Source organism: Papilio xuthus, unplaced genomic scaffold (assembly GCF_000836235.2).
Source record: "Papilio xuthus unplaced genomic scaffold, Pxut_1.1 DF829758.1, whole genome shotgun sequence".
NCBI classification, from domain to species: domain Eukaryota; kingdom Metazoa; phylum Arthropoda; class Insecta; order Lepidoptera; family Papilionidae; genus Papilio; species Papilio xuthus.
In genome coordinates this window covers 44,903-59,780 of record NW_013528891.1, presented here as the reverse complement: position 1 = coordinate 59,780, position 14,878 = coordinate 44,903, and the positions used below count along the sequence as shown (strand labels likewise).

At 38.0% G+C, this 14,878-nt stretch overlaps 2 protein-coding genes across 2 annotated transcripts; one reads left to right on the top strand and one right to left on the bottom strand.

Annotated features, from left to right (window-relative positions):
- The first annotated feature begins 598 nt into the window (after positions 1 to 598).
- Positions 599 to 2,453, top strand: LOC106116327 (trypsin 5G1). Its single transcript, XM_013310148.1, has 4 exons — positions 599 to 859; positions 1,510 to 1,768; positions 1,861 to 2,049; positions 2,241 to 2,453. Exons 1-4 carry the CDS (start codon positions 609 to 611, stop codon positions 2,451 to 2,453), a joined length of 912 nt encoding a protein of 303 aa, XP_013165602.1. The 5' UTR covers positions 599 to 608.
- Positions 2,454 to 5,056: 2,603 nt separating this feature from the next.
- On the bottom strand, positions 5,057 to 13,823 carry NGR-A16 (neuropeptide receptor A16). The gene is made up of 7 exons (XM_013320969.1): positions 13,180 to 13,823; positions 11,909 to 12,056; positions 11,674 to 11,815; positions 10,996 to 11,108; positions 8,585 to 8,684; positions 5,563 to 5,675; positions 5,057 to 5,404 (listed from the first exon to the last, which is right to left on the bottom strand). Exons 1-7 carry the CDS (start codon positions 13,795 to 13,797, stop codon positions 5,214 to 5,216), a joined length of 1,425 nt encoding a protein of 474 aa, XP_013176423.1. The 5' UTR covers positions 13,798 to 13,823; the 3' UTR covers positions 5,057 to 5,213.
- Positions 13,824 to 14,878: the final 1,055 nt, after the last annotated feature.

Here is a 14,878-nt window from a genome sequence, read left to right as displayed (position 1 = left end):
TATTAGAGTGAAGTCGGTTTGAAGTCCATAGGCTGTTAGCCAATAACGAAGCTTTTAACCAAGAACAAAGGCGCGCGGGAACGAGGAGCGATAAGGGGAGGGGGGGTAGGAAAAACCTCTTTCTACTACATTACCAACAGTTAATTGCATTAAACCGAACCTGGAATTTCAATCAAAACCAAAAAATTATCAATGTAAAGTTTACTTCAATGTAATATTTCTTGTGCTAATGTGTCTCAACATTTAAACATAAAAATTAATTTTATTACAAGTTTAATTTGTTAATACTATTAACTAATCTCCATGACACGTATGTACGTGTTGATACGTAATCCTTCAGAGCACTGCAATTAGATTTGTCGTATTCCAACATGACATAGCATATCTCCGGCAGTCAAACATCTCTGTCATCCAACAAACACCACAAGGATATGTTAACAAATGTTCACCTGCAAATATGCTACAAAGTGAAGTACAGAACAGTGTAAACGTAGCCGATAATCATCAACAACTTAACTTTATTTACAAAACACGTTCACGGTTTGTTTAGTAAACTCCAGCTACAGCACATTACCGCATCAACAGTCACCAACACGTAAGTCGTTGCAATGAGTAGACATTACAAAAGTGCTAATGTGCTTCTCATACTGTGTCTGCATTTGGCACATGTGGCACAAATACGCGCGCAGTCGGCGCTCAGCGACGAGGACGCGTATGCGGCGCTGCTCGACCGCAACACCGTCACCGACAAGAAACACTTCCCCTACGTGGCGGCCGTGCTCAAGATGACCAGCTACCTTAGCGCCGGTGCCATGATCAAAGACAACTGGATACTCACCGCCGCTGACGGACTCTACCTGTACGTATCGCGCTAGTTCAGCACCGCCACCAGCAACGTAACACAATGGAAATTATTGTGCTACGTACGTTAATGTTCACAGCCTGAAAGAAAGCACAACTAGTTAATACTGAATTTTTTTTTCAATTTTTTTTAAAGAAAGCGCAGAGTTAGTTTCTACTACAAAACCTTCAAACTAAGCGAGAAATCTGTTTAAGTCAGTACTCTGTGTATAACACGCTACTAATTTGTTACTTGACCTAGTTATGTATTACATGGCAATAGATCCCTTTTCACAAGCCGGCCTGCGCCCTGCGACCTTCGCCCGTCGTAACCGATACGATTAGCTAAGGTCGAGAGGACTCTGTGTGCACTAAAACTGAACGGACCAGTTATATATATTACGAGTACGACAAACTTAACTATGTAATTTCCTCTTATCGAATATGTTTTTTAGTCATTAATAAAATAAATTTATTTTCGGGGAATTTAGGGAAATATGACATCAAAGAAATATGTTAAAGGGATTATTTTGCATCACTTTAAAATTACTTTTATGATATTCGAACATACGTTAGGAAAGTCTCTAACCAACAATCTCGGTATTATTATAATATTTTACTACTAGGTAAACGATAGTAGCCTCCGTAACACATGCCACTTGCGTGCAGAGTACGAGAGTCTGTGCGGCTGCTGCGCGTTCGGCTGGGCAGCGTGAACTACAAGAAGGGTGGGACGCTGGTACCCGTCAAGTACCTTCGCATCCATCCGTACTTCGACGACCGCCGGCCCGAGTATGACACCGCGCTATTGCGTCTGTCCGTAACCACGCGGCCCTCACCCTCCGCGCGCCCTGTGCGCCTACAGCGCAAGCTGCGCCCCGTCACCGCCGCCCACTTCACAGTTACCGCCTGGGCACCGCACTACGCCGTCAGTACTACAATTACTAACGTATTACACATCTACATATAAGAAGTTCTTAGAAGGCCTGCATCGAAACAAACATCGCCTGTTTTTTGCAGAACCCCACGGCGAACAGTGACAACGTGCACGAGTCCCTGGAGACGATCCGTCGCGCGCGCAACCTGCAGGTGCAGCAGGTGCACCCACGCAGCGCTACCGACTGCCAGCGCGAGCAGCAAGAGCTGGGCCTCAACGCCAGCGCCGGCTTGCTCTGCCTCGACCCACTCGCCGACTCTGTTCCTTGCCGGGTGAGCGCACTACAACTGCCATTGCAGTGGACGAAGCTAATTAGTATCTCACGCAAAGCAGGGTGCGATGACTCGAGATATGAAACTCGACCTTTGGCTTCAAGACCTAAAAAAACATCTCATTGTCTGATGTCATTGTCCACCAGTGGAAGGGCCCAGTGCTGGTGAGTGAGGCTTGGGTATGTTTGCAGCGGGACGCTGGTGCGCCGGTGGTGCTTCGCGGCGTGTTGTGGGGCGTGGTATCATCCTGGCGCTCGGCGGGCTGCGGCGCGGGGGACGGCGCCGGGGCCAGCTTCGTCAATTTGGTGGCGGCGCCCGACATAAGCGCCTGGCTCGACGCCGTCACCCGCGATTTTCACTGGAAACTCAGGGAGATCAACTTTGACGATGACAATTTCATATGACTTTATTGTAATAAATGTTGTTTAAATATATTCATGTCACTTTTAGTTTTTTTCTGCAATAAAATAATGTCGGTTGTAAATTTAATTAAGTTGAGGGAACAGAGCTAAGTATGTACTTAATCTTAAATCATCAAATCTTATGAAAAAAAAACTGTTTCGATAAGGTGAACACGAGTATTCTTCACTTCTCCAATCTATTTTCAGGCGAAGTTATTCATACTGTAATATACATATATATGTAAGTAGTACTTATAGAACTTGTTAAAGTTCAGTAAATAACACAATACAAATATAACAACACTGCTAATATACCTCGCAATCTGCAGAGAGTTATAGTTGAGTGGAAGACGCAGATGTATATATGTACGACGAGTACGATGTTGTTGTTTGCTTCACGATGCGAGTAATGATTGCGCTACAACAGTGTGTTTGTGGCTTGTCGTCACGATACATTATTAATTTGGTGTTTCCGCACAGCGCTGATGGGAAACGTCTTTGGAACGTGAATTAATTATTATAAACCTGTTTGCTGACACGGAAAACAATACGCGCCCACCTTTTGTAATTTGAAGTTATTACTTTGTTTCATTTATTTATATTAATTTAATCATAAGCTGGAATAATTTATCCCGAGAAGAACGGAAATCCGTGACGTTTGAAGCATTCCATTTCCTGGGTTAGACGTGCTCTTATTTCATTTATAAGTTTCGAAATCTTGTTCAGGATAGAGAAGAGATCATTTTTAAAATAACTGCGGCTTCCAAATGAATGTGACACAATAACAATATCTGTAGTCATTGTAACTTATCAGTGTAAAATGTATGTATGTAAATAAAAAACTAATTACTGCTTTTACTTGGTTCCATTTCAAAAAATATTGCGAAGTTTTGAAATACGCACTGCTTATATTATAATATAATATTTTCTTTAAATACTTATTTTTATGAAATCGGAAATTATTTCGTTTGAACGCCATCTTTTGGTTTAAAAAGATCTCCTACAGAAATAGTTTTTTTAATAATTTGAAAACGGCGTAAAGATTCCGCTATTCGATAATAGATGGCACTGTAAGGTTTTAAGTCATTGGGTTTGATGACTATTCATTTTCTTTGCGTCGTTGGTTCTTATTTTTCTAGAGATGGATCCGTAATACAATTTTTGTTGTTCGTTTGTGAAATAGAATCTTTGGCCGATTCACTTGTTTTCAACATCAGTTACAATTTACATACACACTTACTTATGACAATAATTATTATGAGAATTTGACAAATAAAGTATAGAACCAAATAACTTTTGTTTTCGAATTGTTTTGTCCATTTCGTTCAATGTTGCACTCAAACCCTTCATTCTAATCCAAATATTATAATCTAATAATTTAAAAGACTATAGCGACACTAGCGCCATCTTTTAGGCTGGTACTGAACGACGTTTCATTGCAAGCTTTCGCTTTCATCCTCCTGTCTAGCAGACTGATACGATGTTTTAACGAAATAAAAACACAAAAAGATTTCTGACTATTTAATATAAAAACACTAATTCTAAAAATACATCAATATATACAAATATGTTTAAACACATTTAATATTATTTTGTATGATGGAGGAAGATATTTTGTACGAATGATCACATCCATTGTAAAAAAAATACATCCCAGCTGCATTAAATCAATTACCTAATTGTATACATGTCTGTAGTTTTTAATAATAAATATTATAAAGCCTGAAAAGTTATTAAATTAAAATTTAATAGTGTTTAAATATGATTTAAGGTTAACATTGCTTTTGAAAGAGAAATTCGTATAAAATCAATACATATATAAGGAAAAGGAATCAAAGTGTTGCTCGTCTTCAATCACAATACGATGATGGATTAACGGACGGAAAGACGAACTGTGTTGTCGCAATTCCGTGTACATATTTATCCCTCATATAATTTATATTGTCAACATCAATTTTTATTTTATTGGTACGTATAAAGTTCTTTAGTTTTAATACGTTTGTTATCGTTATACTAGAATTTAGCTACCTATCTTGTCTTAAGTTTTTAAATATATTTGAAAAAAAAAGACTAATTAGATTATTATAATGGATATTTTATATATCGTTTTGTTTTTATAATTTTCTAACAGATGGCGTTAGATGTACAGTAAAACAAATTAAATAAAAATCATTCATTAGGAATTATGGTCGAATTTCGAAAAATGCGTGACTATAATTATGACAATTCTAGCACGCCCAGGAACGCTATCACATATATTATTCAAAACTACAAAATATTAAGTCACAGCATATCAAAACTTTGTCATTTATGTGTTTATCTAACTGTACACATACTTGTCTCTACAAGTATTTACGATTCGTATAAATTCAATTTTATATAAGTTAACTATAGCACTTATTATAATCATGTTAACATTTTATACATAACGCATTATTTACTATGAAAAGCTAAACTGTTGTTACATATGTATACAATTAAATAGTTTAAACTATTTCCAATACATTTGACAATTATTTAATATTTTGAACTGTTTTTATTACGTTATTACCAATTTAATTACACAACACATGTGAATGTTGACCAATATTTTGTATGGAAAAGTTTAAAATTGATTTACGAATTGCTGATTTATCGATGTCCGAACCTGTAATACAAGAACATTCGATGATGAATCTCTACGTGTAAAGCTAAAAACATACGTGTTAAATTATAACTGTTACGGTTACATTTCGCTGTATACTACTTGGTTTAAGTGTACATCTAGGACATGTATGTATTCCTATATGCGTTCCCGGCAGCTGGAGCTGCGGGATGACACAGGTACCCGCCGACGAGCCGCTTGCTGCGCGAGGCGGTGCGCGACGCCGAGCGGGACCTACTCGAGCTGGTCAGCGCCTCATGTTCCTGCGCCGAGCAGCAGAACGCGCGTCGGAACTCACGCCGGTACTTGCCTGTAAGACGATTTTTTTAGCATTTCAGTGAATACGGTCTGCGACACTATGAGAAAGAACATCCATCGAATGACAAGTTTTATGTACTAGAGAGCTACATTGAACCAGTTGAGTATATTGTATAGTATAGTGGACTATAGTGAGAGGAGAGTACTGACCGCTCATGAAGTTATAGATGAGGGGGTTGATGGCGGAGTTGGCGTAGCACATGACGTGCGACAGCAGCGCAACACACGTCACAACGTCGCTCTGCTCCATATCCAGTGTGTACCTAGTACCACATCACATGACACCACATTATAACACCTTGCACATACGTTAGAGCAGGGGGAAATTGGGGAATTTTTTATACTATAAAGCGGCAAACGAGCAAGCTGCCACGGAATCTGACAAAATAGATTTATGTACGCATGTATGTAACTGCAGATGCGTTGGTACCATTAATCGACGAAGGAGGAGACGCAAAAAGAGAATATTTCCCCTTCCTATGCCCCTCCATCAAAACCACCTTCCCTTCCCATTCTTCCTTTAAAAGACACGGGGGACGAGGGTAGGGAAGAGAACTAAAATTAGGATATATACAAAACGCGGAATAACTTCAACTTTATGTTTTTTGTGTTGAAATACAGTAAAAGTTACCAATTGCGATGTTACATTAAAGTGAGATGTGATTTAATAAGAAGCATCTAATAATAAGAGTCCAAAATTAAGCAAACATTGGTCTCAACCAATGTTTGCTTAATTTTGGACTCTTATTATTCACCGTCTCAACGGTGAGGTGTCGAGGTGTCGAGGAGACGCGACACATAAATTATCACGCAACTACTACTGTTTGCTCCGACCACACACATTGAGTAACACTATAATGTCCGCAGTACTGCTTGTTTGATTACAGGGCAATTTTTTATTCAATCTCCGTCTGCTAGTGCATTAGTTTGTGTTTTCATTCGGTTTCTGATCTGACTGATCTCTATTTACTGGGTTGTTTAAATATAAAAACTCTAATCAGATTTGATTAAATTATCGGTCACATTAGGATTTGAAAATTTTTTACTTAGCTCAAACAGACAGAACAGACAGAACAGAGCAGTAAACGACTGAATTGATATAGAAGACATCACATACGTAATAAGTAGTAAGATAATTAGACTAGAACCTTATTAAATACACAGCGAACTCATGATTATCCATAGATCTGTAGCGCTGGAAGAAAGCGAGCATAAAATAAATACTCGTAATTTCATAAAGACGGTGATATTGTCTCACAGGTAATAATATAGTTACCATAAAAGGTTTTATTGTTTTAGGAGCATTATTAAATGTACATAGGAGATGAGAGGTCGTTGAACTTTGCGACTTGAGGCACAACAAAGTACAACGCACTGTTGCTTATTATAATATTTATTATTTCGTATTCTATCTAATACAGAAATATTTAATAGTTAATATCTTTATTGAATAAAAGTGTTTGGAAAATATTTATTTATTTATTAGAAATTGTGTTGTAAGCTTTATATTATTATTTTTTTATATCATAAGGTGGCAAACGAGCGAGCGGCGACTCTATAATATAAAAAAATCGCTGAAATAGCGAAGTGACCGTTGCCCGTAGACATACGCAATTGCATATGCGTTGCCTACCTTTAATCGACGGAGGAGAGGATCCACAGAAAGAAAATATTTTCCCTTTCCATGCATCCTCTCATCCGGAAAGTCTACTACCACACCCCATCCTTTCCTTATAAGAAAAATGGTGGGAAGGGAAAGAGAACTAAATTAGGCCTCCGGGACACACACTCATCAGACGAAACGCGGAATTGCTTCCACTGGACGTCTGTCTTCTGTGTGGTCGTGGTATTTCACCGGGCGAGCCGGGACAATTCGTGCGAAGATGTAAAAGCGGGCTCTACCACTGTTAAGAAAATTAATTATACCAACAGGTTTGACGATTAGTTTTATTTTTATGTCCAGTCATCAAAGTAATAGATTTCCGCAAAGGAAGGATCGTAGTAAATTTAAATTGAGACCATAATTATCAATTAAAGTTCTCAACTGCTTTCCATGTATAACAGTATATCGTATCGACAATAAGAAACCTGAGGCCTCCAACATAGTGTTAAAGTTTGAGAATAAATTTGCATATTTACAAATGTAATGATGTAAATAAAAGGGTTTGGTGCGGACTGACCGACCCTCACCGCCCCTCGCCCACACAACATTACTGTTACATTAAATATTACATTAATTTACAATAAAACAAAATTTCAAGAAGCAATCACTTGAAATATCGGATACTACAATATATTTCGGAGCTCTTTAATTTAAAACCCTTCCGTCTCTCAGGTCAGGCCTTTAATAATGACTTTTTCATTTGAAGCGATGATACTCGTACAATTAAAATACAATATTGAAATAAAGCATTATTAGTATATAATATGTTGTCGCTCGAGCAGCTCCGCACCACCCTACGTGCCGTTAATAAAGAACCCAAACGGTGAGTTAAATAATGAAGCCTTCACTCGATATTTGATCTCGTTTCAAATCGAGATGCGAATTAAATTTAGTTACAGAAAATTACGTCGTCTTTTGTTTCAACCCACGCTATCATATTCTGCTAACTCATCGGTACTTACCTAATGATGTAAATATTGTTAACTTAGTCAAAAAACATTTAGCGATTTATTACAAATCACGTTATATCCTGGTTTAATATCTACAACATTTCTGCTAAAACCCTAAACAATTAGAGCACACACAAACAAGCGATAACTACTAAGAATTTTTCGAGATATGAAATGAATAATAATAATAACAGTTTAACAGTGGTAGAGCCCGCTTTAACATCTTCGCACGAATTGTCCCGGCTCGCCCAGTGAAGTATCACGACCACACAGAAGACACGCCTCAAGTGGAAGCAATTCCGCGTACAGTCTGATGAGTCCCGGAGGCCTAATTTAGTCCTCTTTCCCTTCCCACCCTTTTTCTTATAAGGAAAGTATGGATAGTGGAAGTGGACTTTCCATATAAGAGACGAAAATATTTTCTCAACACAGGCAACGCATATGCAATTGCGTATATCTATGGGCAACGGTCACTTCGCTATTTCAGCGATTTCAGGTGACCGCTCGCTCGTTTTCCACCTTATGATATAAAAAAAAATAATAAATAAAGTAAACAAACCTGAGTACAGAGAGCAGATGCACGGGGAAGTAGCAGACAGCGAACATGGCGACCACAGCCACCAGCATCTTGGCCGCCTTGCGCCGCGACCGCAGCTGACCTATGTAATATATGCTTCATTAGGGGTGACATAAACGGACTGATTCAAGTAGTCGGTATCTGAAGCTTCAATTAAAACTATCAGCCTCTGAAGGACGCCATACACGGACCGGAGTTTGCAGACGCATCGCTTGAAGAAGAACATCAGCAGGTAAGGACTTTAAATTATTTGAGTTGCACAAAGCAATGGAAACATTTCACATGAAAGCAATCACAGTCGTCGCGTGAACAGATCGTAACGATGCAATCAATTTCACGATCGACGTTTAAGCGAGACACTTTGTGTGAGCGAAAGATAAAATCTCTCGCCATTATTTCCAATTTGTGAAAGCATCGTCGCCGAATATTATCGATGATTTACGTCAATCGCCTTTCGTCCATAGTAATTGAGGATAAAAATAACATGTTCACTGTTACATAGATTTAGTTTACGGTAATATCAGGAAGGTAATGTTTTTCGCGGCTCAGTATGTTTGTATAAATGTGAGGTTATGTATGTATGTACATACATGTTGTCAGCTATTTATACTGATACAATCCGGTCGTTAATTCCACTCTATAGTTATCGCAAAATGAAAGCATTCGTAAGAAGACATGTCGCGGCTGAAACATTGTTAATTATAGCTATTAGACAACGGAAGCACACCTTCTTTCCGCGCTCTACTGCGCCGCGCCGCCGCTTTAATTACAACGCGAGTTTCGTACCTTTCATTGGACAAACACTACGCAAATTCAAAGTACATCAAGCAATTTTTTTATATCATAAGGTGGAAAAAGAGCAAACGGCCACATGAATTCGCTGAAACAGCGAAGCGACCGTTGTCCATAGATATCCGAAAGCTGCCTTGAATCGATGGAAGAGGGAATGCACAGAAAAACGCAAAGTACTTTAATGTGACGTAGGAAAAGTAATACTTTTTATTTAAAGCAATAATGTTATATGAGTTATATTGTTGTGTATTTTAACAATGTTTACGTTGACTAACGGGTGTACCATTTCCGGGGCGAGGCGGCGCGGGGGCAGGGGCCGGGGGGAGGGGGCCCGGGGAGGGGGCGAGTTGTCTCTAAGCTACATTTTTGTTTAATTTAATTACAATAATATTCAAAATGTATCACGCTTTTTTATCAGAAGCACAAACGTTCTAATTACATCTAATTGATTTTCTACTCATGTAAAAAAATTCAAAAGATTTTATAGTTAAACAGAAAGTGTCCGCAAATTGTTTTAGATTTGATACAATATTTGTAAATAGAAATATTCATATTTTATAACCTTAGTTGTAGCATTATAATAAAAGTAATAAATATGGAAGAATTTAATTTTAAAGAACGAATATGCAGACCTTTTTTATTTCATTGTAAAAATATAAGTAAATATACATAATTATCTTTATATAATGGCGAGCTCGGCTGCTCACAATATTATTTGCCGCCGATATTTCTTAGTATAAGGCTACAGTTTGTATTTGTGTTGTGATTCAATTAATCATGTTATAATTTTTATATAATATTTTATTTTATTGAAATTCTTTGAAATTGTGCGAAGACTAAATCAAAATATTTAATCTATGGTATTATTATAATCATATTATATATATATAACTACAATATTACATATAAATTAAATAATAATGTGCGCGAGTCAGCAGTTTGGAATTCGTGAGCTAATTTACCTGTTGCCAATTCACTCGTACGGAGCAATATTTTACGATGGTAACCAATCGACGAGTCAACATCGAAATGTTTTATATAAACATTGCTCCATTTTATATTTGTTTTTGATTTTTTTCTTTTATATATAAAATCTTAAATACTTTTAACTGCAAACAACTCTCTAAAATACCCATTAAAAAATTGTTAAAACTGGCTTGGTATTCAGTGGCACTCAGTAACTTAGTGTTCTTGTGGTTTTAATATTCATATTTGATTTTATTTTTGGTATCTAATAATATTGTTAACTTTGTTCGAAGCAAATATAGAATGTTTACGATTCTGATGAAAATGAAAAGACAACACTAACTCATTATGTTTGTTGATATTTATATACAAAAGTTCTGAGGCTCATGTAATCAAATATTAACAGCTGAGCAGTGGACAAACTTTGCAACATGATTTACTGAGAGTTTTGGGAAAATATGTATGTATCGTTTGGTTACGTAAGACATGTCTAGAATTAAGGTGATATGTATCTACATGTCCACTTTAAATACTAATAAGAAGAGATGGGAAGGGGAGTTTGATTTAGCCGCATAGGAAGGGATAATTTCCTCTTTCTGTGCGTTTCATTTATTCTTGCAGGGCGCGTGACTTACTTTGTTCCGCGGTAGCGAGTTTGACTGTCTCTGCCTGTCCTGGCACGTTGTCGGCGCGCCACAGCACGCGCACGATCTGCCGGTACGCCACCGTCATCACCAGCAGGGGGATCCTGACATACACAACAACACTCTCCATGTGTACCTCTCCACAGCAGTGATATGCACATATTGGCATCCCTCACTTTCTTTTTAAAATAACAGAGACAACAATATGTGTCAATACATGCATGTCTCAGCAGTCGAGACCCACAAATAGTTTTCACTGTTTTCATAGTTTATTACCACAAGCTTAAGACAGTAACGCTTCTACAAACAAAAGTATAAAGAACACATGTGAACACAGTATCGTCGCGAGACATCACATGCTCTCATTGAGCATGGCTTAAATAAATCCATCGCCGCCAAATCAACGTCAGAGGCTTAACGACTTCCATTATCGATATAAATTTATGTGGATCGAACTAAATTCGTACTCATGTGTAAATAAACTAGATCAAACCCGAAACTAACTTACCATCATGTGTAAGTAGCATAAGTAGGTTACTACCAAGAGTGACCGCGGAAATTGGTCGCATCCATCAAACACCTCTGCCAGATTCTAAGATGTTGGCTTTACAATTGACTTCATCGGTCTTTCAATACCACGAGCATTGGCAATAGAGAATCGGTACTCACGTGTAGATGAAGAGGACCTTGATGACATGCCACACGAGGTCGCTGGTGGCAGACCAGGTGGGCATGCACTGCACCAGCAGCCGCAGCCCAAAACGCAGTGGCACTGTCTGCACCGTCGTCAGCACAGCCAGCTCGGGCGCGTCTGATGTCATACACACGTTACACAACAATGATAACTACACGGTAACTTCTGGATGTGCCTGATAATAGTTATATGTATAAAGGGTATGCTTACTAAAGACGAGAGAGACGGTCCATATGATGAGTATGGCGGTGGTGGCGCGACCCGTGGTTGACTTGAACTCGAGCGGGAAGCAGACGGCGTACCAGCGGTCCAGCGAAATGAACGTCAGCGTCAGCACCGATACTGTCACTGACACCGACTGCATACACACACACACACACACATAGAAAATGTTGCCACCTTGAACTAGAAATTGTGAGAAATTATTTCTTGAGGTTAACGAAAATTATAACGTTTTTAAAGCTAGTCAAAGCTTATAAAATTTAATATTATGCTTTAAAAGACTAGCTATGGGAAGATGATAAAGGGACCCCCTCCATATTTCTGATATTGTAAGGGCTTACAACAGCGAACATTAGCGAGTGTTAAGTCCGCCTGTTACATTGCTACGTTACGCGCAATTTGTGTAAACAATCCTTGAACACATGGAAGTTTTAAATTTGAATTGGATATAAGTTTCCGTGGAGCGAGTGGCAGAACGGCTGAGCGGGTGTTAATGTGTTATTGCGTTACAAACTCCCTAATATTGGCGACTTGTTGATTTTATCACATTAAAGAGCGCAACACCACTCGCTACAAACTCGTTCTCGTTTACTGAACATAAACAAATTATGGATTACCATAGACATTGTTTATGTTTGTATCCGTTTATTTTAGTGATGATGAGGCTCGAGCTCAACATAAATTTACATTCCGTACAGATCTCCTCACAATATTCGAAAATATGCAACATTTTTTCGCACGTCCGTTATGACGCGCACCCAATGTTTGAATGAGCCTTCACACCTGCTTTATTCTCTATAAATTATATATTGTGTGGACATTGTTGTTGTGATAAGTCTATTTTAAATTAACTTTTCCAACTTCTATCTACATTATTATTTGTTTCAATATAAAATCATTCATCTCACGTCAGAGTCGACAAGTTTATGAGATTACAAGTTTCTTTGTTGTTGTTTGAGACAAAAGACAACGTACATAGTTGTTCGCTTTACAAATAAAATACCTAAAGATTTATTCAAGTAAATTAACATCTGCAATTATTTGCTGAAAATATTAGAGTGAAAAGAGACGTAAAAAGCAAAAAGGATGCAAATAGAGCGTCACTAAACGAGGCGTAGGCGCTGAGTGTGCGTAATACTGTTTCAAAGTGATGATAAGCAATCACCTCTACGAATACTTATAACAATTACACAGCAAAAATGCAAAATTATTCAACAAAGTCATAAATATAATTAAGTATGAAAGTAGAAAAAGCTGACCTGAAAATACAGCAGTATCTTGCAAAGCGCGTCTCCTAGAAACCAAGTTTCAGTGACATCCCACAGTACTGTCGGCGGCAGACAGAACAGAATCACCATAAAGTCGGCGACCGCCAAGTTTACAATGAAGTAGTTAGTGACAGTCCTCATGGTGTGGTTCCTGTACACGGCGATGCAGACCAGCGCGTTGCCCACCAGTCCTATCACAAAAACTGCGGAGTGCGTGCCTATCAGCACCCACTCATACGTCTGCGGGTAGATGTACTCCTGCAACATCTTCACGTATTCTTCTTTGGTTAGATTGCAGAACTCCGGTGAGCCAACGCACGGCTCATCTGTACCATTCACAGCTATCACACTTTGGTTTGCAGATTGCTTTCTATCAATGTCTTCGAGTGTCGCAGTCCTGGCGGCGCTCCTGTCTCTCTGCACGGCTCTCTTGAATCTAACGGATAGCACTTTCTCCTCTGTGTCACCCACTTTAACTGTCGCGACATCTTTGTCTCGGTACAAAGCAAATTCCTCGTTTGCTTTAGTTTCAAAACAAACGATTATATTAATTAAAAATAAATTAACAATAACTATCGAGTTAATACATTTGATAAGATTGAAATTCATTTTGGCGTTTTCAAATGTCAACTGGATCGTTCAATCTGGAACAAAAGGGAAACATAGAGTTACATCTTCTTCTTCTCCGTATACATTTAACTTTTATATTTGAGAGTTATGAGATAAGAGTAGGGAATTAGAGTATAAAGTTATGGAATCAAAAGTTCTCAAATTACTTGTCTTAAACTAAATTTTTGGTGTGACCCCTTTGATCCCTTTGGAAACGGAACACAATATCAAGGGTTCATTAGGAGGTTAGAAGACAATAATTCCCGTGTGCCGGGGGAGGGTTGAGGGGAGGGTGTTCAGGTCGATGTACCAGCACTGGCACAGCTCGGTGACATTTACTGGTTTTGTTTTAATTCATCATAATCTTATCTGTAAAATTAGGCAGCTACGTCGGTATCAAAAAAATAGATAAAAGAAAAAAAAGTGGTGTTGCGTGTTTATTTTTGTTGCATAGCAAAGGGTGGCAAACAAACAAAGAAGCGGCCTGACAATTTTGCAATCTCGGCTTACATTAAGTTCGTGCTCTGCTGAAGTCGTCGAAACAATATTGAGAGCTTATTTAGTAAAGTTTATAGTCTGCGGTATCAAAAACCAAACTTTAACAGAGAATACACAAATTATACAACATTAGCAAAGAAAATATTAAACAAAGTAAAGAACCTTAGTTACTATATATACCAACTGTCTACCGAACAAACACGAAAATAGAAGGGAAACATTATTTTCCCGTTCTATTTTTTTCTCGACGATTTAAATCAGCCATCTTTGACATAATTATGTGTTTTCACTAGGCCCCGAATTGTAGCGGAGGCACGTCGGAGCCCATTACAGCCGCGACCGAACACAATGTCATTTATGATTGGTCACCACATTCATATAACTAGGATTTTAAATTCCTCTATACAATTGCATTTTATCCATATTTGTAATTTAGTTTATATATATTATAATATTATATTTATGTTCAATTATTTTCGCGTCGCACGTGAATTGTTATAGTTAACAAAGTTTGAATTTAATTTACATTTTACTAATTTTATACACGCGAAAGTTTTGATGTATGGACACTGCCTGGAGGAAC

What these genes read in the sequence shown, in the direction of transcription:
- LOC106116327 (XM_013310148.1), top strand. Translation starts at nt 609, where the DNA reads ATGAGTAGACATTACAAAAGTGCTAATGTGCTTCTCATACTGTGTCTG. An exon ending in GCCGCTGACGGACTCTACCT is followed by an intron (nt 860 to 1,509) that starts GTACGTATCGCG and finishes ACTTGCGTGCAG; the next exon opens with AGTACGAGAGTCTGTGCGGC. An exon ending in CCTGGGCACCGCACTACGCC is followed by an intron (nt 1,769 to 1,860) that starts GTCAGTACTACA and finishes TGTTTTTTGCAG; the next exon opens with AACCCCACGGCGAACAGTGA.
- NGR-A16 (XM_013320969.1), bottom strand. Translation starts at nt 13,797, where the DNA reads ATGAATTTCAATCTTATCAAATGTATTAACTCGATAGTTATTGTTAAT. An exon ending in GACCGTCTCTCTCGTCTTTA is followed by an intron (nt 11,816 to 11,908) that starts GTAAGCATACCC and finishes GTATGACATCAG; the next exon opens with ACGCGCCCGAGCTGGCTGTG. An exon ending in ACTCGCTACCGCGGAACAAA is followed by an intron (nt 8,685 to 10,995) that starts GTAAGTCACGCG and finishes TATATTACATAG; the next exon opens with GTCAGCTGCGGTCGCGGCGC.